We start from the raw sequence: 26,911 nt of genomic DNA on the forward strand, positions 1-26,911 counted from the left end.
TCAGCTCCTATATACTCAGCTAAAAAAGAATACTCTTTATATTTTAAAATTAATTCTCTTTAAACTTGTGCTGGTTTCCAGTGTAACAGCATCCTGATTTAAAGCTTGTATCCTTTTCGATTTTTTTCCACAAGCTCACTCCTATCTTCGTATTGTAGCAGTGTGCTACACGCAGCGTGCAATTAAAGATGATTTTATTCGAACTTCACAGCCTTGCTTTAAAGTCTCCCTCATCCCGCCCTCCCCGGGCGCGGATGCTGTAAGGGACAAGTACTCACAAACCCCCGCAGGCTTTTTCCCTTTGTTGTGGACCTGGCCTTTGTGCCTGCGCGCTGGCTATTTGTAAGCCGGTTCGAGTGCGCTAGGAAGTGGGTCGCCACATAACCACCCCCCCCCCAGAACCGGCGATATACCCCCCAATGTCCACAGTCTGGGCCGGACCCTGTTTGGGAGGTCGGCCTCTGCGCCGCGGTGCCGGAAACTCGACCGGTTGTGCCAGGTCCACATGGGCCGGTTTGAGTCGGTCCACCGTGAAAACCTCCTCTCTCCCCCCAACGTCCAGCACGAACGTGGACCCGTTGTTCCTGAGCACCGTGAACGGCCCCTCGTAGGGCCGTTGCAGCGGTGGCCGATGCCCGCCCCGTCGTACAAACACAAACTTACAGTTCTGCAGGTCTTTGGGTATGCAGGTCGGGTTCTGCCCATGCTGCGAAGTGGGTATGGGGGCCAGGTCACCGAACCTCTCGTGTAGTCTGCCCAGGACTGCTGCAGGTTCTTCCTCTCGCCCCCTTGGGGCTGGTATGAACTCCCCGGGGACGACCAGGGGTGCGCCGTACACCAACTCGGCCAACGAGGCATGCAGATCATCTTTGGGCACCGTGCGGATGCCGAGTAGGACCCAGGGAAGCTCGACCGCCCAGTTAGCTCCTCGCAGGTGGGCCATGAGAGCCGACTTTAGGTGACGGTGGAAGCGTTCCACTAGTCTGTTCGACTGTGGGTGGTAGACAGTGGTGTGGTGCAGCTGTGTCCCCAAAAGGCTGGCCATAGCTGACCACAGGCTGGAGGTGAATTGGGCACCTGTCGGAGGTAATGTGGGCTGGTACACCAAAGCGGGACACCCAGGTGGCGATCAGTGCCCGGGCGCAAGATTCGGAGGTGGTGTCCGTGAGCGGGATCGCCTCTGGCCATCTTGTGAACCGGTCCACGATAGTCAGGAGGTGCCGCGCTCCGCGCGACACTGGCAGGGGGCCCACGATATCCACATGAATGTGGTCGAAACGCCGGTGGGTGGGGTGGAACTGCTGCGGCGGAGCTTTGGTGTGCCGCTGCACCTTGGCCGTCTGGCAGTGCATGCACGTTCTGGCCCATTCACTAACCTGCTTGCGGAGTCCGTGCCAAATGAACCAGCTGGCTACCAGCCGGACAGTTGTCCTGATGGAGGGGTGCGCTAAGTTATGAATGGAGTCAAAAACACGCCGCCGCCAGTTTGCCGGGACGACGGGACGGGGCTGGCCGGTGGCGACGTCACAGAGTAGGGTCCTCTCACCTGGGCCTACGGGGAGGTCCTGGAGCTGCAAGCCGGAGACTGCAGTTCTGTAACTCGGGATCTCCTCGTCTGCCTGCTGTGCCTCTGCCAGCGCCTCAAAGTCTACCCCTTGGGAAAGGGCATGAATGTTAGGGCGAGAGAGCGCGTCCGCCACGACATTGTCCTTACCCGAGATGTGCCGGACATCCGTCGTGTATTCAGAGATGTAGGACAAATGGCGCTGCTGGCGGGACAACCAGGGATCGGACACCTTTGTGAACGTAAAGGTAAGCGGTTTGTGGTCCGTGAACGCAGTGAAGGGCCTACTTTCTAAGAAGTACCTGAAATGCCGGATTGCCAGGTATAGCGCCAACAGTTCCTAGTCGAAAGCACTGTATTTGAGCTCGGGTGGCCGCAGGTGTTTGCAGAAAAACGCCAGGGGTTGCCAGCGGCCCACGATGAGCTGCTCCAGTACCCCACCGACTGCCGTGTTAGATGCGTCCACTGTGAGGGCGGTAGGGACGTCCATTCTGGGCGCAGTAGCATTGCGGCGTTCGCCAAGGCTTCCTTCGTTTGAATGAAAGCGGCGGCGGACTCCTTGTCCCAGGCAATGCCCTTGCCCGGAGCCGACAGCAGGGTGAACAGGGGGCGCATGATTCAGGCAGCTGAAGGGAGGAAGCGGTGGTAGAAATTGACCATACCTACGAACTCCTGAAGGCCTTTGATCGTGGTGAGTCGGGGGAAACGGCGGACCGCATCTACCTTAGCAGGCAGAGGGGTTGCCCCGTCTTTAGTAATCCTGTGGCCCAGGAAGTCAATGGTGTCGAGCCCGAACTGGCATTTGGCCGGGTTGATTGTTAGACCGTATTCACTCAGTCGGGCGTAGAGTTGACGGAGGTGGGACACATGCTCCTGACGACTGTTGCTGGCTATGAGGATGTCGTCCAAATAGATGAATGCAAAGTCCAGGTCGCGTCCCACTGCATCCATTAACCGCTGGAACATCTGTGCGGCATTCTTCAGACCGAGCGGCATGAGGAGGAACTCGAAAAGGCCGAACGGGGTGATGAGAGCCATTTTGGGGACGTCGTCCAGATGCATCGGGATTTGATGGCAATCTCGAACGAGGTCTACCTTGGAGAAGATCCGTGCACCGTGCAGGTTTGCTGCAAAGTCCTGAATGTGCGGCACAGGATAGCGGTCCGGTGTGGTAGCCTCGTTCAGCCTGCGGTAGTCGCCGCACGGTCTCCAGCCCCCTGTCGCTTTGGGCACCACGTGCAGGGGGGAAGCCCATGGGCTGTCGGACCGCTGTATGATCCCCAATTCCTCCATCCTCTTGAACTCCTCCTTTGCCAGTCGGAGCTTGTCCGGGGGAAGCCGCCGAGCACGGGCATGGAGGGGCGGTCCCTGGGCCGGGATGTGGTGCTGTACGCCATGTCGGGGCATGGCTGCCGTGAACTGCGGTGCCAGAACCGATGGAAAATCCACCAGGACTCTGGTGAAGTCGTGGTCGGACAGCGTGATGGAGCCGAGGTGTGGGGCTGGCAACTGGGCTTCTCCCAGGGAGAACGTCTGAAAGGTCTCGGCGTGGACCAGCCTCTGCCTCGGTAGGTCGACCAGCAGGCTGTGAGCCCGCAAAAAATCCGCGCCCAGAAGCGATTGGGCTACGGCGTCCAGTGTGAAGTCCCACGTGAACCGGCTGGAGCCGAACTGTAGCTGCACCGTATGGGTGCCGTAGGTCCTTATTGTGCTGCCGTTCACGTCCCTCAGGGGGGGACCCGGTGCCCTGTTGTGGGTGTCGTAACTCGTCGGAGGTAAGACGCTGATCTCGGCACCGGTGTCGACCAAAAAACGGCGTCCCGACCTCTTGTCCCACACATACAGGAGGCTATCCCGATGGCCAGCCACCGTAGCCATCAGCGGCGGCTGGCCCTGGCGTTTCCCGGGAACTTGCAGGGCGGGCTACAGCGGCGGGCTTCTGCGCCCCACCGCTGGTGGTAGAAGCACCATTGTTCATTGGGCTCCACACCTTGGCCTCTGGGGCTAGCGGGCTCTGCAGCCGGGCCTGGACTGGCTTGCTGCTGGGAGCGTGGCCTGTTGATCTGTGCGATGGACGCCCCACTCACCTTCTTGGCGTTCCACAGCAAGTCCGCCCGGGCTGCCACCTTCCGGGGGTCGCTGAAATCCACGTCGGACAGCAGCAGGCGTATGTCCTCGGGCAGCTGCTCCAGGAATGCCTGCTCAAACATGAGGCAGGGTGTGTGTCTGCCGGCCAAAGACAACATCTCATTCATTAAAGCTGATGGAGGTCTGTCTCCCAAGCCATCCAGGTGCAGTAAGCGGGCAGCCCGCTCACGCCGTGAGAGTCCGAAAGTCCTTAGGAGCAGGGCTTTGAATTCCGTGTACTTGCCGTCCGCCGGGGGAGACTGTACGAACTCCGCGACTTGGGCCGCTGTGTCCTGGTCGAGGGAGCTCACCACGTAGTAGTAACGTGTGTCCTCTGAGGTTATCTGCCGAACGTGGAATTGGGCTTCTGCTTGCTGGAACCATAGGTGAGGTCGCAGCGTCCAGAAGCTTGGCATTTTCAACGAAACCATATGAACAGATACGGCGCCGGTCATCTCCAGTCCAAAAATCGTTTGGACCGTCGGGGTCACCAATTGTAGCGGTGTGCTACACGCAGCGCTAAAATAAACTGCAATTAAAGATGATTTTATTCGAACTTCACAGCCTTGCTTTAAAGCCTCCCTCATCTCGCCCTCCCCGGGCGTGGATGCTGTAAGGGACACGTACTCACAAACCCCCGCAGGCTTTTTCCCTTTGTTGCGGACCTGGCTTTTGTGCCTGCGCGCTGGCTATTTGTGAGTCGGTTCGAGTGCGCTAGGAAGTGGGTCGCCACAGTATTCTCTTTCAGCCCAACACACTCCAGGATCTCTGTGCTCCTGATTCTGACTTCTTGTCACTACCAAATATCAGCCACTATCACCAGCAGCTATGCTTCCAGCTACTTAGATTGTGAAGTATGGCATTAACTCTGTAAACTTCTCTATTACCCTCTTTCTTTAAAACACTCTTAAACACCAACACTCTCACCAAGCTTTTACACAGGTGCCCCAGTATTTCACTGTGTGCTTCAGTATCAAATACCATTTGGTAAAATTTCCTTTAAAGAGTTTTGGGATGCTTGGATTGGTAATAGAAATGCATTTTGTAATTGTTATAAATTGATCTAAATTTATTTTGTTTGCTCTATTGTTTCAACCTACACACTAACACTGGAGCAACAGAGGGATTTTATTCAAAATTAACTTGCATGATTGGTGCACGAAGCACGTGGCTGGCAAAATCTCCACCTGGATTCTGCTATGGAAAATGATGATGCATATTGACATTCATAAATCAAATATTCAAGACTCCAATCTCTAAAGGGGATGGCAACACCAATCTATGAAACCTATCCTGTGTTTCTACTACTGTCAGTGGCCACTTTATTATGTAACTCCTGTACCCAGTAAAGTGGCCAATAAGGATATGTTTCTGGCCTTCTGCTGCCGTAGTCCATCCACTTCAAGGTTTGACGTGTTGTGCACTCAGAGATTCTCTTCTGCACACCACTGTTGCAACACATGGTTATTTGGGCTACTATCACCTTCCTGTCAGCTTAAATCAGTCTACTTATTCTCCTCTGACCTCTCATTAACAGGGCAGTTTCACCCACAAAACTGTCACTCATGAGATGTTTTTGGTTTACTGCACTATTCTCTGTAAATTCTAAAGACTGTTTTGCTTGAAAATCCAAGATCAGTGACATGAGCCCTGCAAGCCTCTAGGGCTTGCTATAGAGCATTGGGCTTCTCAGTTTCTCGAGCACCTGTATTTACTAACTGTTGTCTTAACAAAGAGTCATTAAGCCCCTGAGCTTTGTCTAATATGGTCAAATTAATTGCAACTAGCACAGGTTTTCTGCATTCTATGATTACTAGAGCAGATTCTCATTGAGCATTGATTGGAATTCTTGTGTTGAGAATTTATTTTCTCAGGGTGTTGCTTGGTAGTACTACCTATGCTCTGTTGGTATTCCGATGAATAACCTCTTGTTTCCTTCTCTACATGGGAGTCTGCCATTCTACCACACCTGGGTTCAGACATAGAAACCTCACACCATGACAATCAGTTTCTGAGATACTCAAACCACCTCGCCTGGCACCAACAATCATTCCACAGTGAAAGTCACTTAGATCACATTTCTACCCATTCTGATGTTTGGTCTGAGCAACAACTGAACCTTTTGACCATTTTGTACACCGAGTTGCTAACACATGACTGACTAATTAGATATCTGCATCATAACCAACAAGCAGGTATACATGTGCACCTCATAAAGTGGCTTCTGAGTGTAATTCACATCCAGCCATGAATGGTGGTGGACAACTAAACAACTGACTGGAGGAGGTGGCCCCACAAATATCCCCATCCTGAATGACAGAGGAGCCCAGCACACCTGTGCAATAGAGAAGGCTGAGGTATTTGCAACGATCTTCAGTCAGAAGTACCTAGTAGATGATCCAGCTCGGTCTCCTCCGAAAGTTCCCAGCATCCCAGATGTCAGTATGCAGCCAATCCGACTCATTCCAAATGATATCAAGAAATGGCTGAAAGCACTGGATACTGTGAAAGGTATGGCCCCAGACAAAATCTCGGCAACAGTCCTCAAGATTTGTGCTCCAGAATTTGTCACACCATGAGCCAAGCTGCTCCAGTGCAGCTACATCACTGACATCTACCCAGCAATGTGGAAGATTGTCCAGGTATGTCCTGTACACAAGAAACAGGACAAGTCCAACCCAGCTAATTACTGCCCTATCAGCCGACTCTCAACCATCAGCAAAGCAATGGAAGGGGTTATCAAAATTGCTATAATGCAGCACCTACTCGGCAATAACCTGCTTACAGATGCCCAGTTTGGGTTCTGTCAAGGCCACTCAGTTCCCTGACCTCATCACCTCCCTGGTCCAAACATGGACCAAAGAGCTAAATACCAGAGGTGAGGTGAGAGTAATAGCCCTCGACATCAAAACAGCATTTGACCAAGTTTGGCATCAAGGTGCCCAAGCTAAAATGGAGTCAATGGGTAAGTGCTTCAACAATAACCTTCCTTCCGTCATAAGGTCAGAAGCCGAGATTTTCGCTGACGACTGCACAATGTTCTGCACCATTCATGACTCCTCAGATAACGAAACAGTTCATACTCAAACACAGCAGGACCTGGACAATCTACAGGCTTGTGCTATATTTGAGCTACACAAGTGCCAGGTAATGAGCATCTCAAACAAGAGAGGCTCTAATCATCATCGTTTGACATTCAGTGGCATGATCATCACAGAATCCCCAACTATCAACAACTTAGGTGTTACTATTGACAGGAAACTGAACTGGTCTAGCCATATAAACACCGTGGCTACCAGATCAAGTTAAAGGCTAGGAATCCTGTGGCGTGTAACTCAACTCCCACTTCCACAAAACCTGTCCACCATCTACAAGGCTCAGATCAGGAGTGTAATGGAATATTCGCCACTCGCCTGGATGAGTGCAGCTCCATCAGCATTCAAAAAGCTTGGCACCATCCAATACAAGGCAGCCCTTGATTGGTACCCTTTCCACAAGCATCCAATCCCTCCACCATCAATGAACAATTGCAGCAGTGTGTACTATCTACAAGATGCACTGCAACAACACACCAAAGTTCCTAAGGCAGCACCTTCCAGACCTACAACCACTACCATGTAGAAGGATGAGAACAGCAGATACCTGGGAACACCACCACTTGGAAATCCCCCTCACATTCTGACTTGGAAACATATCAACATCCCTTCATTCTCGCTGGGTCAAAATCATGGAAAATGGGTCAAAATCCCTCCCTAACAACACTGTGGGTGTACCTACACCTCAGGGACCGCAGCAGTTCAAGAAGGCAGCTCATCAGCACCTTCTCAAGGGCATCTAGGGATGGGCAATAAATGCTGGCTTAGCTGGCGACACCACATCTGTAAATGAATAATTTTTTAAAATTCAATTTGGACCTCTAACTGAATCCTAAAAAGAAATGAAAAAAACTAAAATAAAAACAGAAAGTAATGGAAATATTCAGCACATCAGGCAGCAACTGTGAAGACAGAAACAATATTAATGTACTCTGTTATGAGCCTGTTATCTGTTTCTTACTCCACAGTCTTTTTCTCTTACTTACCAATTGCTTTTAGAACAGCTGGTTTCATTTCAGATTTAAGCATCTGCAGCTTTTTGCTTTTCATTTACAAGGAAACCATGAACACACAATGAAAATTAATTCTAATTCTGAAACCAATGATAGATTTTGCATAACTGAGTGACAGAAATTGATGCAGCAAACCAAGATTTGGCTTCAAAGTTGAAATGCTGTAAGAAAATAGTTCTGAAAGATTACAGAGAAAACTGGTTTCAGAATTAAAACCATATTAATCTTCAAATCCAACAAGCAGCATCTGGAAAGCAAACTCCCTAACTTAAGACAGTATTTGCCTTCATCTTTGGGAACCCATGGCTACAATATGTGCAAGCTACCAAAAGATTACAGTTCCTTGTTTAGACCTCTCTGATGCCACTTTACAAAGTTACATTCTCTACCCCCAAGAGATACTGTAATGGGAATACCATTACCCGCAAATTGCCCTCCAAGCTGCACACTACCCTGACTTGGAAATATCTAACTGATTCTTCAGAACTGCCAGATCTAAATCCTGGAATTTTCTCCCCATCAGCACTTTAAGTGCACCATGATGAAAAGAACCTAGAGCTGCTCAAGGAAGCAGCTCACTGCTGGACTTGCCAGGAATGACAAAAGTTAAAAATAAAATTCTTCAGAGATTGTTGAACTAAATTTCTAAATTATCAATACCTTCTTCTAGCAGAAAGGCTCAGCTCTGTTTGGGAGTTCCTTAAATTCCATGCAATGTGCCTCAAAGAGTAATCTACTATACTAAGGAAAGTGTAGTGCAGAGTGAAAAATATGCAAGTATAAAAATGATGAGCAAGAAAAAAAAGGACTCTAATCTGAAAAGAAGACAATGCCAGTTTCAAATATACAGAACGAGAACACTTCTTTAAAGCAAGACAGGAGTGACTTGTATAAATCAATTTAAAAGTAAATTTAAGATTACTCTTTGAGTACTAATTATCTATTTTACAGTGATTTTGGGATCATCTGCAAAAATGATGTCTAATCATACTTTCTGCAGGGATGTTAACCAAGACAGGAACACCCTGTTGTCTAAGTGAGAAACTGATTTGCTAAATGGACACACTTTTAGATAGCAAAGAAAAATTGTAATTAAGTTAAAGGTAAGCACTGAACGGTGTAGCAAACACAAAGGGCAGAATGACTTAATCATGCTCTTACTTCATACATTCTCATGTAGATGTGTCACACAACCTGAGACAAAAAGGAACAGATTCTTTTGATTAGACATTGTCTTTGCTCTGAGCTTTCAATTTGAGGAAGAGAGGTTCATGTGCATTTTGACCAATATTTAATAATCAATATTATATGAGTAGGTTATTTAGCATGATCACATCAACGTATATGGGACATTTCCGTGTAATAACTGGACTCTACTTTCTAGTGATTAGAAATTAGTGGCCACAATTCAAAAATACCTCATCGGCTAACATGCCAACTGGAGGAAATCTATAAGCAAATAGGACCATATTCCCAATTCTCCCAAAATGCTACAGTACATGCTCAACTTCCATCTCTTTTCCTCAAATACCCTAGATTCCCACTGCTCTGTACTGACGAAGGGTCTCGGATCAAAACGTCGACTGTACTTCTAACTATAGATGCTGCCTGGCCTGCTGCATTCTGCCAGCATTTTGTGTGTGTTGCTCTGTGAGAAATTCAGCCTTTTCTTACTAAGATTTACAAATAGGTTGTTGGACAATTTCAGATATGCTGTGCTTTACATTAGAAATAAAACTGCCCTTTAAACCTTCCTCGCCGTAAGTTTTAAGTTTGGGACTTTATTTATCCAGTAAGAATATTTCTAAATTTTTTTTCATTCAGTGCAATTCCATAATCTGGTGTTACTTTCACTAATATAATCTTAGTTATGAAGATACATGATCTTGAGGAAGTAAAATGCAACATAATAAACTCTTTTAATCTTTTAAATGGTGCATGTATTACAATTTGAATATGCCAATAAAAATGTGTCATTTGTAACACAATGTTTTTCTATTCAGAAGAACCTTATTCATATTCAAAGTAAGAAATGCAACAATAAAATTTTGATGCATCATTAACGCTTAAAAGCATTCCTTTTCAGAATGATGATTCAGAGATTTCAAGTTTATTTGAATACCCATGGTCCCTCTGTAGCAAAACAACATACATATCCTTTTATGACAGAACATCAACAATGAACATAATTAGCATTTTACATACCGTATTTTATGCATCACATCCAATTTTAGGATATTGTAAGGTTGTTTCATTATTCATATATTCCTGAAAAGTTCTATCTCTACTATTTCTATCTATCATTATTCTTCTGCAAGAGAAATTCAAACAGAGAAATGTAAATTACATCAGTGCCTCATCTTTAATCAAAATGGTTACCTCTATCAGAAATCATCAGTGATAATCCAAATGAAACCAATATTGATTTATATCAGCTGGTTCTAGGTGGATAAATATTTTGTAAGCTAATAAACTAATGAGTTCAGTAGATTCCCTAAATTTTATTGTTGCAGTCCAGCTGAGGATATGAATAAGCAGAAGGCAAATAGGAAGACAGATAACACATTGGCCTTCGTTGAAAGTGTACTAAAGGAAGGGCATCTTACTGTAATTACATAGGCCTTAGTGAAACCACACCTGGAGTAAACACACAGATTCCATCCCCTTTCTAAAAGGGTCAATGCAGATCTACCAGATTAGTTCTTGAAATAGCACGTTTGCTCAACAAGGGAAAATTCAAGGAGGGTTCATAAGATCAGAAAACATACAGTATGAACAGAAAATCTCCAGTAGACCATAAGACAAAGACACTTTATGTTTCTGATGACTACACCTACAAAAAGTACATCCAGCTGCAGTTTCTTACATACCATGTTAGGGTACAGAAGCCGGAGATGGATCGTGTGGGAGGCTGAGGGGTTGACTGACAGGCAATACAGAGAGAAAGTTACACCTAAGGTACAGGGCACATGTAAGGGACCGGATATATTTTTGGATAGTTTCTGGATGAGGGTACCAAGCAAGTTGGTGAAAGGAAGGTAGTTCATGTTGTCTTCATGGACTTCAGCAAGGCCTTTAACGAACTCCTGCATGGGATGGGCTGGTTAAGAAGGTTCAGTCTCTAGGCATTCAGGTTGAGGAAGTAACTTGAATTTGGCACTGGCATAGTGAATGAGCTACGGTTAAATTGGTGGGTTGCTGGGCAGCGCAGCTCAAAGGACCAGAAGTTCTGCACTGTATCCCTAAGTTAAAAATAAAAGACTGGGTGCATAGTAGACAGTGAGGAGACTATCAAAGCTTTGCACCATGAACTGGACCAGCTGGAAAAATGGCAGATGAAATTTAATGCAGAGAAATGTGTGGTTGTGAGACATTTAGGGGCCTTTCAATACTTGGAAGATTTTAATGAAATCCTCTTCATTCTTCAGAACTCTGGCAAGTACAGGCCCAAAGCCATCAAATGCTCCTCAGACATAAACCCTTTCTCTCATGGGATCATTCTTGCAAACCTCTGAACCCTCACAAATGCCAGCACATTGTTCAGTAGATATAGAGCCCAAATCAGTTCACAATTCTCCAAATGTGGTCTGAGCAACACCTTATAAAGCCTCAGCATTACATCCTTGTCTTTATATTCCAGTTCTTTTGACATTATGTCTTCTCTACTGCCTTCAGGTTCAAGCTGCATGTTACCCTTTAGCAAATCTTGTGCTAATATTCCCAAGTCCCTTTGCATCTCTGATTTCTGAATTATTTCCTCTTTTAGAAAACAATCTAAGCCATTATTCTTTTTGCAAAAATGCATGAATTTGCTCTTTGCTACACTGCAATCCATCTACCACATTTTTGTCTATTCTCTGAAATCCATCTGCAGACTTCCTGCTTCTTCAGCACTACTTACCAAATCCTTGCCCATTTACTTTTATTTCATCCACAAACTTAGCCACAAAGTCATCAGTTCCATTTTCCAGGTCACTAACACAGAACATGATAAGAAGTGGACCCAACATAGACCCATGTGAAACACCATTAGTTACCAGCAGCCATCCAGAAAAGCCCCCTGCATTCCCACTCTTCTGTCAGTCGACAAATCTTTCATCTATGCTAGTATCTCCCCTGTAACACCATGGGCTCCTCAGGAGTCAGAGAGTTACAGAGTACTGGCTCAGAAACATGCCCTTCAGCTCATCGGTCCATGCTGATCTGATCTTCTACCTGCACCCAGACTACATCATTCCGAACCCCTCCCACATTGTACCTATCAAAACTTCTTTTAAAATGTTACCATTCTACACACATCTATCATTTCTGCTGCCATCCCTCTGCCTTTAATACTGTATATCCCTCTCATCATGATAAAAACATCAGAAACTGGAACATTGAGCTGTTAGTCTGATCCTCCTGTAATCAAGTCTCACTAATGGCTACAACATCATAATTCAACGTTCTGATCCATGCTCTACCTGCAATACTCATTTTATTAAAATAGGCATGTCTCAGAATATTACTCCTACCACACTCATCAACCAGTCAGTTTCAGACTTTGATTGTAAGCTTAATATCTACTTTCCCAACAGTCATTCCAATTACTGCCTACTACTCTGGCTTGCACTGCCCTGCAACTAATTTAAATATCCCCTGAGCTGCACTAGCAAATCTTTCCTCAAGGATGGTGATCCCTCTCCAGTTCAGATGCAAACTTTTGCATCATTTGTACAGGTTCCACCTGCCCTAGAAGAGAGACCAATGATCCAAAAATGTGAAGACTTCCCTCCTGCTTCAGCTTCTTAGTTACGCATTAAATAGCGTAGTCTCCTTATTTCTTGCCTCACTGGCATGTGGCACAGATAACCACCCTGAGATTAGCACCCTGGAAGTCCTGTCTTTTAACTTAGCATCAGATTCATTGAACTCATTTTGCAGGATCTCTTCATTATTCCTACCTATGTCATTGGTGCTAATGTGGGCCAGGACTTCTGGCTGCACAGCCTACCCACTTAAGAATGCTGTAAAATTGATCTGCAATGTCTCTGATCCTGGTATTTGGTATGCAACACATCATCCAGGAGTTTTTTCTCATCCATGGGATTTCCTGTCTGTTCCCCTAACCAGTAAATGCCCCATCACAACCACACTCCTCTTTTAACCCTTCCCTTTTAACCTGGACACTTTGGCTTTTCCCTGCTAGGTTGTACCATTCCCTCAACGGTATGCAAAGTAGTATACTTGTTATTTTGGGGAATGGCCACAGGGGCAGGGGCAGTCTGCCCTGACAGCCCATCACATTTCCCTCTCCTGACGGCTACCCAACTACCTGCATCCTGCAGTGTAGCAGTGATATAACTCTTGTCTATAGGCCGCTCAGACTCCCAAATGATCCGGAGTTCAGCCAGCTCCAGCTCCCTGATGAATTTTGTAAGGAGATGTGGCCAGATGAACTCCTGTCAGGTGTAATCATCAGGGATACTGGAGAGCTCCCTGACTTCCCACATTCTGCAACTGAAGCACAGCACTGCCCTAACATTTATTTCCACCATTCTAACTGTGCAATAAGAAAGAGAGAACTTACCAGAACCTCAATTTAGTGTTCACTTCCTTGACCTTTCATGCCAAAGCCTTCTGAGCCAAAGCTTCAGCTCCCCACTCTATCACTGGTCCACTCCAACAATGGCCACTCTGGATCACCCTTCTTTTTATTGGCTCTGCCAATCATTTGATTAACCAATCAGTTTTCAACAAATAATTCTGAGGTTCCTGCAATGTGAAATGGAAAAGAAAGTCCCAAGACTCACCTCTTTTAAAAACTCCCACCATGCACTCCAACTCTTGGTTCTTGCGAGGTGGAACTGAACAAAAGGTCCCATAACTCACCTCTTTTTAAAATTCCTACCTCTCAGTTCAAGACCCAGCTCCTGCTACGAGACCGCTCATTTAGCAGCCTCATGCGTAGCACTATGTCAAATACTTTTTGAAAATCCAAGTAAACAACATCCATTGACTCTTGTTTGTCTATCCTGCTTGTTACTTCCTCAAATAATTCTAACAAATTCATCAGGCAAGATCTCTCCTTAAAGGAACTATGCTGACTTCAACCTATACAATCACATGCTTCCAAGTATCCCAAAGCCTCACCCTTAATAATGGACTCTAAAATCTTATCAACCACTCAAGCCAGGCTTGAGTGGAATGAAATCTGTGATTTTCCAGTCTCCTAGGATCATTCCTGATAATAGTGATTCTTCAATGATCACAACTAATGCCTCCAAAATCTCTTCATCTACCCCTTTCAGAATCCTGGGGTGTTGTCCATTTGGTCCAGATGACTTATCCACCTTATTTCTTTTCCTCAGTTATATCAACTACACTCACCTCTGCCCCCTCATTTTTAAATTTCTGCCATATAGATAGTAGCTTTCAGTGAAAAATGACAAAAATTACTTCATCAATTCACCAGCTATTTCTTGGCTCCCCATTACCACTTGTCCAGTGTCATTTTCCAATAGTCCGATGTCCACTCTTGCTTCTTTTTTACCCTTTATACTTTTGCTTATTTCTTTTATATTATTGCCAAGCTAATCTTCATATTTCATGTTTTTTCCCTTTTTTTTGTTGTCATCTGTTGGTTTTGAAAGCACCTGCCATTGCTGTCCTACCATCATCCCTGCTAAGATCCCATTTCAATCAACCTTGGCTAACTCTATTCTCATACCTTTGTAGTTACCTTTGCTAAGTGTTCAACCAATACATTCAATTTTAACTTCTCCTTCTCAAACTGCAGAGTGAATTCTATCATATTATAGTCACTGCTTACTCAGGGTTTTTTTTACCTGAAGCTTCCAAATCAAATCTTGTTCATTGCACAACATTAAATCCCTAACGACCTAACCATAAACTGCTCTAAAAAGCTATCTCATAGGCATTCTGCAAGTTCTTTCTCTTGGGATCCAAGGCTGACCTAATTTTCCCAATCTACATGCAGTATAGAGGTTCCCCAAGACTACTGTAACACTGCCTTTCTTACATGTCTTTTCTATCTCCTATTGTAATTTGAGCCCTGTATCCTGACTACTATTCAGAAGCTTGAATATACAGTCACTCCCATCAGGGTCTTTTACCCTTGTCATGTAATGTCCACAACATTTTACCTGACAATTTCTAACAAAGCTGTAAAATCATCTACGTTGTCATATACAGGCAGTCCCCGGGTTACGTACGAGTTCCGTTCCTGAGTCCGTCTTTAAGTCAGATTTGTACGGAAGTCGGAACAAGTACATCCGGTATTATTTAGCGCCAGTTAGTCAAACGTTTGTCTTAGTATATAGAATATATTTTACCTTTCTATGCATATAAAACACTTAAGAAACGTATGTATTCCAATAATTAAACCACTGCGTTGCTTAGTAATAATTGTAGCTTTCATCGGGGCAGCATCTTTCACATGCTCCATTATTCTCACTTTATCTGTTATCCTTTAAAATTGTTCTGATCGTTGACCGACTGTAGCCTAACACTTTTCCAATGACTGATGGCGTTTCACCTCTTTCTAAACGCTTTATTATTTTCACTTTATTTTCAATCGCGATTGCTTCCTGTCAATGGAACAGAAACACTGTGGGCGGCGGGTCCCAAGGTTTGCCGGCTCCCGAGGTCCGCTGGGTCCTAAGGACCACCGCATTGAGACAGGCTAAATGGGACAAGTGGGGGCTGTGCTGGGTTTGGGTGGTTGTTCATCCACAATATTCCGCGTGGGAATTTAAACTGGAGGTGGCAGTGTTTTTCTACGAGGTCGAGTTGTGAGCTCGACATCAACCCAGCACGGACGGTATGCGAGTCACTGGATCGACATCAACCCAGCACGGGAACGGTCTATCACTGGATTGAACTTGGGAAACTCCGTTCTCCAGCCCGGCGCTGATCTCACTGCACCACCAGCCGACCGGGGAGGGGGAGGCAGGCGGGGTCAGGGTGAATCTTAATAAGAAAAATTTAAGCCAAATACAAAGTTAAACACTCAACACAGTGTCAACGGCATCGCAATCTGACTTTAAATGGCGGACGCCGTTCTCCTTTCTTGGTTCGTAAGTACGAGTTGTCCGTAAGTCAGATGTTCGTAACTCGGGGACTACCTGTATACAAATATATCTTCAGGCCTGTATTCAACCACTCCACCCTCCACACCCCCCAACATCACCACCTATTCAAATTTGCATCCACCTTGCTTGAAGTTCTGATGTCTTTAAACTTGGTCTATTTTTTTTTAAATTCTGGAGATTTCAGTAACCTCTTCTGTATTCTCCTTTCCCTTTTGCTTTATCAAACCTTTTCCAACCTGTTGAACCTACACCCCTACCATTTCATTTAAGACCCAATCACAGCCCCAGTTATGCAATTCCCCAAAACCCTGGTTCAGTATAGTTCACGTGGAGCCCGTTACATTGAAACAGCTCCCTTCTTCCCCAATACTGGAGCCAATATCCCACAAATTCAAACCCACTTCTCCTATGCCAATCTTTGACCCACACATTTAATTCTAATCGTATTGACCTTGTACCAATTTGCAGAGAGCTCAGGTAGAAATCGGGAGATTATTAGCTTCATGCTTTACTTTTTAATTTTGATCCTGAATATACTCAGGGTGCAAGATCCTTCTGACATACAGGGTCTGCACAGAGTCCATATCCTTCTATTCATTTAATTCATACATCCTTCTAACTGCCTCTAAAACTTTGCTATAATGTCTGCTTCTACTACCTCCCCTGGCAGCACACCCATGCTCCAAAGAGTCCTTCCATTTATAGTATACGTTCACTTCCCAATTTCCAACTGATTTTTATTCTGTTGTACCCTTTGACAACCTTCATCACTATGTAAAACCCTACCTATTTTCTTGTCATCTGCAAAATTACTAATCAGAGCACATTTGTTTTCATGCTCTACCTTCATTTATATATTATGAACAGCAGTGTTCCCAGCACTGATTCTTGAAGAACACCGTTGTTCACAGACCTCCAGTAAGAGATACACCCCTCCACCACAACCTTCTGTCTTCTATAACCAAACCAAGTTTAGTTTCAATGTATCAACTCATTCTTTTCCCCAATTTTTGAATTTTGTCTTTTGGACCAGCTCACTATAAGAGACCTCCTGAAATTCTTTAGTAATGTCTTTGTGGGCAACACCATACCTTCATCAATGATCTTTGCTACCTCCACAAAAGTCTGAAATAAATTTAAGGATCTTCCCTGTCAACTATCCTTAACACCCATTCTATTCCAAATACAAATAAATCCTGTGACTAAGAATCTTCTCCAGTAATGGCACCATTGCTAATGCAATTGTCAACAGTTTATTGAGGAAATTATAATCCCCATTAACCATTTGTAAACAAAAGAACAACAACTGGCTGTTTTCCAGTCTCCTGGAATCTTGCCTGGATTTAAGTAGTACACAAAGATTTCAGACAAGCCTCTGGCAAAAACTCCTCTCTTGCTTCCTTCAGGAATGTGGGATGAATCCCATCAGCCCTGGACACTAAATCACCCAAATGCTTTTCAAGATAGCCAACATCACCTCCTCAATATTGATATGACCTAGAACATCAACGTACATCTCCCTAATCTTACCATCAACCACATCCTCCTTCGTGCATACCAATGTGTCAGGACCTCGGGCATAGATAAATTCCTTCCTTTGTCCTTGAGTAAATCTACCTTCTCCCGCAATTTTCTTGCTCCTAATATACAAATAAAATGCCTTGGGATTTTCCTTAATTTTACTTGCCAAGGGTATTTCAGGACCCCTTTCATTGGTTAAGTTATTCCCTGCTTCCTTTATATTCTTCAAGGACCTCGACAGATTTCAGTTTTCAAAACTTCTTCTATGCTTCCTTTTCTCTTATCCAAGGCTCCTGACCTTACCATTCTTATCTTTCATCCACAGAGAAACATGCTTCTCTGAACTCTAACAAGCCAGCATTTAAAATGTGTTTTTACCCCCAAAGAGATGCTCCTAAACTACATTCTCTAATTCATGCCAGATATATTGTTGCTATTTGCCTTTCCCATTTAGCACTTTTTCCCAATGACCAGTCTTATTCTTGTCCATAACTCTCTTAAAATTTATAGAATTATGATCATCATTCCGAAAATGCTCCTGACACTTAAGGAATATTGATAAAGTGAAAATAACCCATTACAATAAACCTGATGTTGTATGTCTTTCCATCTACTAATGCTCACTAGCTATTAGGCTTATAGTATAATCCCATCAGTGCTCAAAGTAAATTTATTATCAAACACAATAAACGTGATGTTATATGTCTTTTCATCTACTATATCTTACTAGCTATCAGGCCTATAGTATAATCCCATTAGTGTTCAAAGTAAATTTATTATCAAAGAACATATGTCACTATATACCACCTTAGAGTGACTGTACCTTTATTAATCCCAAGTTCTACCCATACGGTGTCATCAGACAAGACCTCTAAAATGTCCATTATAGGTGCAGCTATGACATTATCCATAATCAGTAATGCAATTCCCTCACCTCTTTTACATCCCTATTACAATATCTGAAATGTCTAAACCTTCAAATGTTGAGTTGCTATTCCTGCCATTCTCTCAACTAGGTTTCTGTTATGGCTACCACATTGTATTTCCATGTTCTATCCAGGTTCTAAGCTCATCTGTCTTGCCTATTATATTCCTTGCCATAAGATAAATTCACTTCAGATCACCAGTCTTGCCATGTTCATTAACCTGCCCAGGCCTGTCCTTACTGTTACATTTACTGGAATTAAAGTTTACTTTATCCTCAACTGCTACATTTGGTAACCAATTACTCTAGTTCACCAGGCCTTCCACGCTAATTTAAACCCTCAAGAATACCTCCTCGCAAGGACATCATTGCCCTCTAGTTTAAGTGCAACCTCTTTTATCTGCCTTGGAAGAGAGCTCAGTGTATCAAGTATCTGAAGCCCTCCCTCTTACATCAGTTCTTTAGACATTTATTTAACTGTACACTCTTGCTACTTCAGGCCAAATGAGTACATTGCACAGGGAGTGTTCTCAAATTTACAAACCAAGAGGTCCTGTTTTGTAACATCTTACCTAACTCACTAAATTCCTTGTACAGGACACCAAGATTAGAGGTGTTGCGGACAGCAGGGAAAACTATCAAAGGACAACAAACCAGGACAAGGCTTAAATAGTGAATGGTAGGGCTTTGAGGTGTGCTGTAGTACGAATGAATCTGGCAATACAGGTAGGGGTAAAAAGAAGGCTTTTGGTTCATTGGCTATTCATAAATAAAGGCATTGAGTACAAGAATAGGGATGCTATGTTGAAGTTCTGCACAATGTTACTAAGGCCCAACTTGCAGTATTGTGTGCAGTGCCAGTTTCAAAGGGTACATTTAATGCCAGAGAAATGTATACATCCTGAAATGCTTTTTCTTTCAACCATCCACAAAAACAGAGGAGTGCCCCAAAGAATGAACAACAATTAAATGTTAGAACCCCAAAGTCCCCCCAGATCCCCACCCTCCCGCGTTTAAGCGGCAGCAAGCAACGATCCCTCCTCCCCCCACCAGCAAAAAAAAGCATCAGAACCCGCCAATGAGCATTCAAGCGTGGGCAAAGCAACAGTAAAGACACAGACTTGCAGTACTCCAAAGACTACATTGTTCACCCAGCATTCGACATACCACAGGCTCTCTCACTCGCTAATAAGGGAGACAGGTGTCTCCGTTTCACAGCAAGGAAAGACATAACACACAATTCGCTGGTTTACAATGTTAAAAGTTACCTACTTACTTACATGAAAGATACCAATAAACTTGAAAAAGAGTAGAAAACATTTACAACAATGCATCTGAAGTGAATCTGAGGGAAATCTTCTTTCAGAGGGTACAAAAGTGAAAAAAGCTTCCTGCAGAAGTAGTAGATGTGTGTTCAACTGCCAAATTTAAGAGCACGTTTGATCATTACATGGATAGGAGGGGGTTGAAGCAATGTGTTCCTGATGCAGGTAGACGAGAGGAGGCAGAAAATCAGATCAGCGTGGGCTGACGAGCTGAAGGATCTATTTTTGAGCCAGTACTGAGCCTGACTCAGCCAGCTGGTGCGTAATGGCATCAGCGCAGGACTTCGGAGCGAAGGCTCCTGAGTTCGAATCCAGCCAGCTCCCTGGCACACTTTCCATCTATGCTGGGTTGAGTGTTGAGCTAGCAATTAGCAATCATAAAAACAAGAAAGCCTGCTTAAAAAAACGCCATCACGGCTTCCTGATGACTCCACTTGGAGTTAAGGGCTAAAAAAAAACTACCTGACTATGGAAGCACATGGTATTGCAGAGGAGGTACTGCATGGATGGTAGATTGGCTGACTGGCAGAAAGTAAAGAGTGTGAATAAAGGAGGCGTTTTCCAATTGGGTCTTCTTCTTTTCATGTTATATGTTAATGATCTGGATGATGGAATTGTTGGCTTTGTGGCAAAATGCACAACAACATTTCAATGAGGATTCTAAGCTTGAGAAAAGGATATAAAGGGCAAGGTAAGCAACTTTAAATTTAACATTTCATTTAAGCTTATTTGCTTTATTGTTTCTTAACATTTCGTGTTTTTTTAGGTGCCAATTTTTAATGGATCTCATTTTTTTTTCATAATCACTGCAATCTTGGTAGCTTATAAATGCATCTAATTGACAGTGACATGTAAAAAATATATAAAAATATACTTGAAAATGTTTATAGTTGACAAAGCTCCAAGCTCAACTTTGCCCTTTGTCAAAGCCTAACAAGGTATATTGGGAATAGGGCCTAACACTATGCTATCTAAAGCTTTATCATCAGTGACATTTCTGGATCAAACCCAGCTTAATGCATGCATGCAGTAAATGCAGACAGTTGCTGTAGCTCAACCTGATCCAATCCAATGCATTCCCTATTTTATGCAGAAACAGTAGCGAAACATTGAGAGTACACAAGATTTTCAATTGTCAAAACGCCAGCAAATACCAATAAGTCAGTAAAGACCAATCAATAGTTTCTGGCTCCAGAGTACTCTTATTTCAGATAAATCCTGGGCTTCAATCAACTGATACTGGGAATACAGTGATTTGTACCATCTTTTTTCTTTCATCTATTTGTTCAGAGATGATGTACATTGATGGGAAAGTCATCCCTGATTGCTTCCTGTCTTTTAAAAATCAGCCATACTGGAGGCTCTACAGGCAGGCAAGGATGGAAAAATTTAGTAAATTAGATGTATTTTTACAAGTATGGTAGCTTTATGGTTGTCGTTGTTGTTCCTGTCTGCGTCTTATGGCACAGCAAGCAGCAGCCTTGTCGTTTCGTGGCAACGAATGCCACAGATTCACCACACTCTGGCTAAAGAAATTCCTCACTTCTGTTCTAAAAGAACACCCGTCTACTCTGAGGCCGTGTCCTCTGGTCCTAGACTCTCCCACCATAGGAAACATCCTCTCCACATCCACTCTATCAAGACCTTTCATAATTCGATAGATTTCAATGAGGTCACCCCTCATTCTTCTGAATTCCAGTGAATACAGGCCCAGAACCATCAAATGTTCTTCATATGTCAAGCCATTCAATCCTGGAATCATTTTCGTGAACCTCCTTTGAACCCTCTCCAGTTTCAGCACACCCTTTCTCAGATAAGGGGCCCAAAACTGCTCACAATGCTCCAAGTGAAGCCTCACCAGTGCTTTATAAAGTCTCAACTTTTCATACTTGGTTTTACATTATAGTCCTCTTGAAATGAATGCTAACATCCCATTTGTCTTCCTCATCACAAACTCAACCTGCAAAATAATCTTCAGGAAATCTTGCACAAGGACTCCCAAGTCCCCTTGCATCTCAGATATTTTGTATTTTGTTTCCATTTAGAAAATAATCAACTCTTTCATTTCTTCTACTAAAGTGCATGACCATACACTTCCCAACACTGTACTCCATCTGCTACTTCTTTGTACATTCTCATAATCTGTCTAAGTCCTTCTGTAGCCTCTCTATTTCCTCAAAACTACCTGCCCCTTCAACTATCTTGGTATCAGCTGCAGACTTTGCAACAAAGCCATCAATTCTGTCATCCAAATCATTGATATAGAATGTAAAAAGAATCGGTCCCAACACAGACCCCTATAGAACACCACTGGTCACCTGCAACCAACCTGAAAAGGCTCCCTTGATGTGGATGCTTTGGCCATTGCTCCTGGAAAGCAATATGTATCACGACTGCATACAGGGTTACACTCTACTTAAACCCTGCTTTTATTTTTAATATTTTGCCTCTTCAAACTACAATTACTTGGCTTTCAACATGGGATTCTTTCATCAGTTGAGAAAATTTAAAACTTGGAAATATGGTACTCATTCACAAAGGATGCTTGTACTTACAAAGTCATAGAGCACTGAAGCACAGAAGGAGGCTATTTAGCCCATCCAATCTGTGCCAAATAGTTATAGTGCTGAGTCCCATTGAGGACCATAGTCCTCCATACCCCTTCCATCCATGTACTTTTCCAAATTCTCTTAATTGGTGCAATCCAACTTGCATCCACTACTTTTCTGGCAGCTTGTTCCACACTCGCATCATCCTCTGAGTAAAGAAATTTCCCTGAAAGTACCCCTTAAACATTTCACCTTTCACCCTTAACTGATGATCTTTAATTCTAGTCAGAGGATTTAGACTCCTGCTCCCAACTCTGCAGCTGGCAAATGTACAGTCTCTGAAAAGTAAAACTGAAGACCTCAGCTGAAGATTGCTGTACCAGGGACATCAGGGACTACTGTATACATTGCTTCACAGAAATATGGCTCACCAGCACCATTTCCGATGCAACACTGCATCGGGAATGCCATGGAATACTTGTCATGCACCTCCTTCGTCTTAAACAGGGCCTCAATACCCATCGAAAACCAATATTTCCAAAAACTGTCAGCCTTTTCTTTTATTCTAAGGGGGCCATACAAACTTTGTAAACCCGAAGTTTCACTTTGGAAAGACTCCCACCTACCAAGCATATATTTGCCAGGAAACAACCTGCACTTGACAGATCCTTTCTGATGGCATTAAAATTGGCCTTTCTCCAACTTAGAACCTCAACCTGAGGACCCAGTCCTATCCCTCTCCATAATTACACTGGAACTAATTGAATTATGATCACTAGATCCAAAGTGTTTCCCTACACACAACTTCTGTCACCTGCCCTGTTTTGTTCCCTAAAAGGAAATTCAGTATTGTACTCACTCTAACTGGGATCTCTATGTACTGATTAAGGAAATTTTCCTTAATGTATTTGACAAACTCTATCCCATCAGGTCCCTTTACATTATGGGAGTACCAGTCGATATTTGGAAAGTTAAAATCAGCCATTATCACAGCCTTATTTTTCTTGCAACTGTCTGCCACCTCTCGACAAATTTGATCTTCTAAATCCTGCTGACTATTTGGTTAATATCATAACATTATATAATACCATTTATGTGGTCATCCCTTTCTTATTCTTCAATACCCATATAGCTTCAGAAGATGAGCCTTCCAGTCTGCCCTGTCTGAGCAGGGCCATGACATTTTCCTTAACTAGTAATGCCATCCCTCCCCTTTTAATCCCTCCTGCTCTATCATGTCTAAAACAATGGCTGCTGCCCTTTCCCTCCTGCAAACACATGTCACTAATGGCTACAATGTCATAATTCAACATGCTAATCCATGCTTTAAACTCAACCACCTTTCCCACAATACACCCTGCATTGAAATAGACACAACTCAAAATATTATTCCCACCAATCTCAACATTTCAGTTCCTGACCTTGAATGTAGGCTCAACATCATCATTCTCCACACCCACTCCACTACCTGCTCTAGCATTCACACGGCTCTAATTGCAAAATGAGGAAGGAAAGCTTACTTAGCTTGCACCGCTCCTCAGTGAGGCCACTTGAGCCAAAGCCTCAGCTTCCCATTCAAACACTCAAATAACAGCTGCTCTGCTTAAAATTAACTTATTTTTATTGGCTCTTGCAAAGTGCTGACTGTTCATAATATCTCAAACTCACTGAAAAGTTTTGAAAGGCCCTGCTGGATTTTTAAATCTCTCACTCACCCACCATAAGCAAGCAGCTGCTCACGATAACTCAAGCCCACCGAAAAGTGAGCACGGAGTGTACTTGGAATAGCTACAGTACTGCGCAGAAGTAAAGAAATTCTGTCAAGCAAAGATGCTTTCAAAAATAATGAAGTGGAAAGTTTCTAAATATCAAAAAAAAAACCATAAAAACAGTAAAATCAATGTTTGGTGTGACCACTTTTGGCTTTAAAACGATATCAATTCTCTTAAGTACACAGTTGTGCAGTTTTATAAGAAAATCAGCTGGTTGGTTGTTCCAGGCATCTTGAAGAATTTGCCATCGTTCTGTTTATTTCACCTGCCTCGCTTGCTCCTGTCTCTCCAGGTAATCCAAGACAGCCACAATGATGTAGAGATCAGGGCACCGTGGAGGCCATGCCATCTGCAACTATATTTAAAAAAATCTAGGGTGCCTAAGAGTTTTGCACAGTACTGTATGTCAAAGTTAGACATATCCACTATTAATTAAAAAAACACAGAAGGTAAAGAGATTTCAACACACAAAGATTTTTTTTTAAAGTAACAAGAAATCACTACTTCAAAAGCCAACAATGAACATCTGAGTCCAGTGACTGTAATTGCTGTGATATTTTCCCTAATACTAATTAACTCCAAGAAAACAATAAGAACCAGAAGCAACTAACATTATTATCCACTTTGTAAATATCTGTAGTACAGCCACTATTCATATTCACAGATCAGAAATCTAAGAATGTTACATCTTGTCAGTTCAGGATAGACTAACATATTCACCACCTGCAGCACTGTGCTACGGAAAACACAGCTTCCTACGTTAAAGGAGCTAATATAGATATGTATCAACATATGCGCAATAATCATCTCTCTGTGGAATGTTATAATTGTTTCCTGCACCTTCTTTAATGAGCGTTCCAGCTTTTCTTTTGTCACAGTTTCGGGTGTGCTACATTTCATTCCAGTCTTTTCAAGTCCAAAGAGCAGCTCTGCAATTTAAATGAATAACAAAATGATATTAAGAATCCCCTTTGAATCCCAAAATTTTCTCAGATAATAAAGAATGACCTCCCTTTTAAATAATCGGTGTCATTTTCCCATTATATCTTTTAATTAGTTAAAGTAGCTGCAATAATGCCATTGGCAAAGAGAAAAAGCACCATGATATTATCTACTTCAACTATCAAAGAAAAAGAAAAAGAAAATATGTAAAAAATGGTCATAACTGAATGCAATAAAATAATGAGCTGACTCAAGTATAGTCATACAAGGGCACAGGGAAGCCTGATTTTGCACAAATTACAATAGTGAAACAATCAAGGCTCACTGTCATACCCCCACAACATCAGGATCTCCACAGATACACAAATTAACATAGAGCTTCCAAAGTTTCAATGACTCAACCTTGCTCATTTCAATTCTAGAGATTTCACTGGAACTGACATGAATTTAAGCTACTAATGAACTACCCCTGTTGTAAACAGACAATGAAAATGCTACAATTAGTTGGATGAGGTTTAAATGAGATTTTAATAGCTTATTATGCCACATTTAAAGCAAACTAGCTGAAGCTAAAGCACTAATTTTATCTGTATGCATTGTAATTGTCTCAATGTAATAGAGCTGAGAATAATTTTAACTTGTTTTACATGCTCATTCATGATTTTTCAGCTTCTACCTTCTTTATATATTTGCTCCAATCTTTATTTCAATCTCTGCTTAATGATTAAAAAGTTAATTAAAAGTCCTGTTTAATGTGATTGACTGCTCAGTTTGATGACATCACTGCTGCAGGACACTAAAAATTTCAAACAAGTGACACCTAAAAGCTACATGCATCAGAAAAAGGGAAGACTGCTCACAGAAATGACCAAATTGTAAGGGACAGCTAAAAGCCAGAGGCTGCACATTCTGTCTGTATATGTCAGAAATATCATCCTTCAGATGACTATCATAAAACAAAAACAGCAAAGCTGCCTCTCCTTTGCACTGTACAGTGGCAAAAGTTCACTATGCAATTATTTTAATATTTTTACAATCTGAAAGTAAAACCTCTGTGATTAAAGTGTTACGTCAACTTGAAGAAAGAGGCAAGAGGTGATGTGGTGATAAGCATCACAGAGACTTGTGTGGCACCAAACTAGTATTAAGAAAATGCCAAGACATCCGTACATCAATCCTGGCAGAACTCAGCCAAGGTATGGTGAAAGTATGATTAACATCAAGCTAAACCTGATCCCACAATTCACACAACTTACTTTGATTTTGACAATCAAAATACCACACTTAGAACATCAAAAGAACAAATGAGTAATACTTCAAAGATTCATAAAACTTTGAATTTTTTGCTCCAAAACTTCCTGTCATTAAATATGCACACAGAAACATGAAAACGTTTAATTACATTAACACTCTCAAACTATTCACTTTAATATGTTTCAAAGACTGCTATACCTGAACAGAGCAGACAGTCAAAGTCAACAAGCCAACATCAGTGCTAATAGGCTTTAAGATTATGAATATAAATGAGAACCCTCAAAACAAGTACTGTAATAGACATTTCTTAATTTAATGAAATTAATCTAATTAAATTGTGAATACATCAATACCAACTATTAATAAAATTCATTCATGAAGTATAGAGTCGCTGCCAAGGCTGACATTTATTCCCATGCCTAAATGCCCTGCTGACCAGTATTCTTAACGCAATAGTCTGCAATTGATGATTCTTTGGTGGGTTGCAAGACTCACACCAAATTGCACAGAAGAAATGGTGATGGATGTTAGAAGAGTACAGAAACAAGAATAGAACTTGAAGGTGCTATCTTTCCACATAGTGCCTTGGAAAGGTATTCAGTCCCCACAACTATTTTCACATTTCACCGTCTTATTTTCTAAATTTTAAATATATTGAAGTAGGTTTTATTAAACAAATCTCCAAAACACTGTGTATAAAGTCAAATCAAAAGAATAATTCCAAAACTTGT

The 26,911-nt window shown here is 42.9% G+C and overlaps 1 protein-coding gene across 6 annotated transcripts in view; it reads right to left on the reverse strand.

Moving 5' to 3' along the window:
* The window catches only part of cntln (centlein, centrosomal protein), a 540,355-nt gene that overhangs the window by 259,044 nt on the left and 254,400 nt on the right, over positions 1 to 26,911 (reverse strand). For all 6 annotated transcript variants that reach the window (XM_073048674.1, XM_073048672.1, XM_073048671.1 and 3 more), the window contains one exon: positions 24,825 to 24,913. In XM_073048674.1, coding sequence (XP_072904775.1) covers positions 24,825 to 24,913 — 89 coding nt within the window. The remainder of the gene's footprint in view (positions 1 to 24,824; positions 24,914 to 26,911) is intronic.

This window comes from Hemitrygon akajei, chromosome 6 (genome assembly GCF_048418815.1).
Source record: "Hemitrygon akajei chromosome 6, sHemAka1.3, whole genome shotgun sequence".
NCBI classification, from domain to species: Eukaryota; Metazoa; Chordata; class Chondrichthyes; order Myliobatiformes; family Dasyatidae; genus Hemitrygon; species Hemitrygon akajei.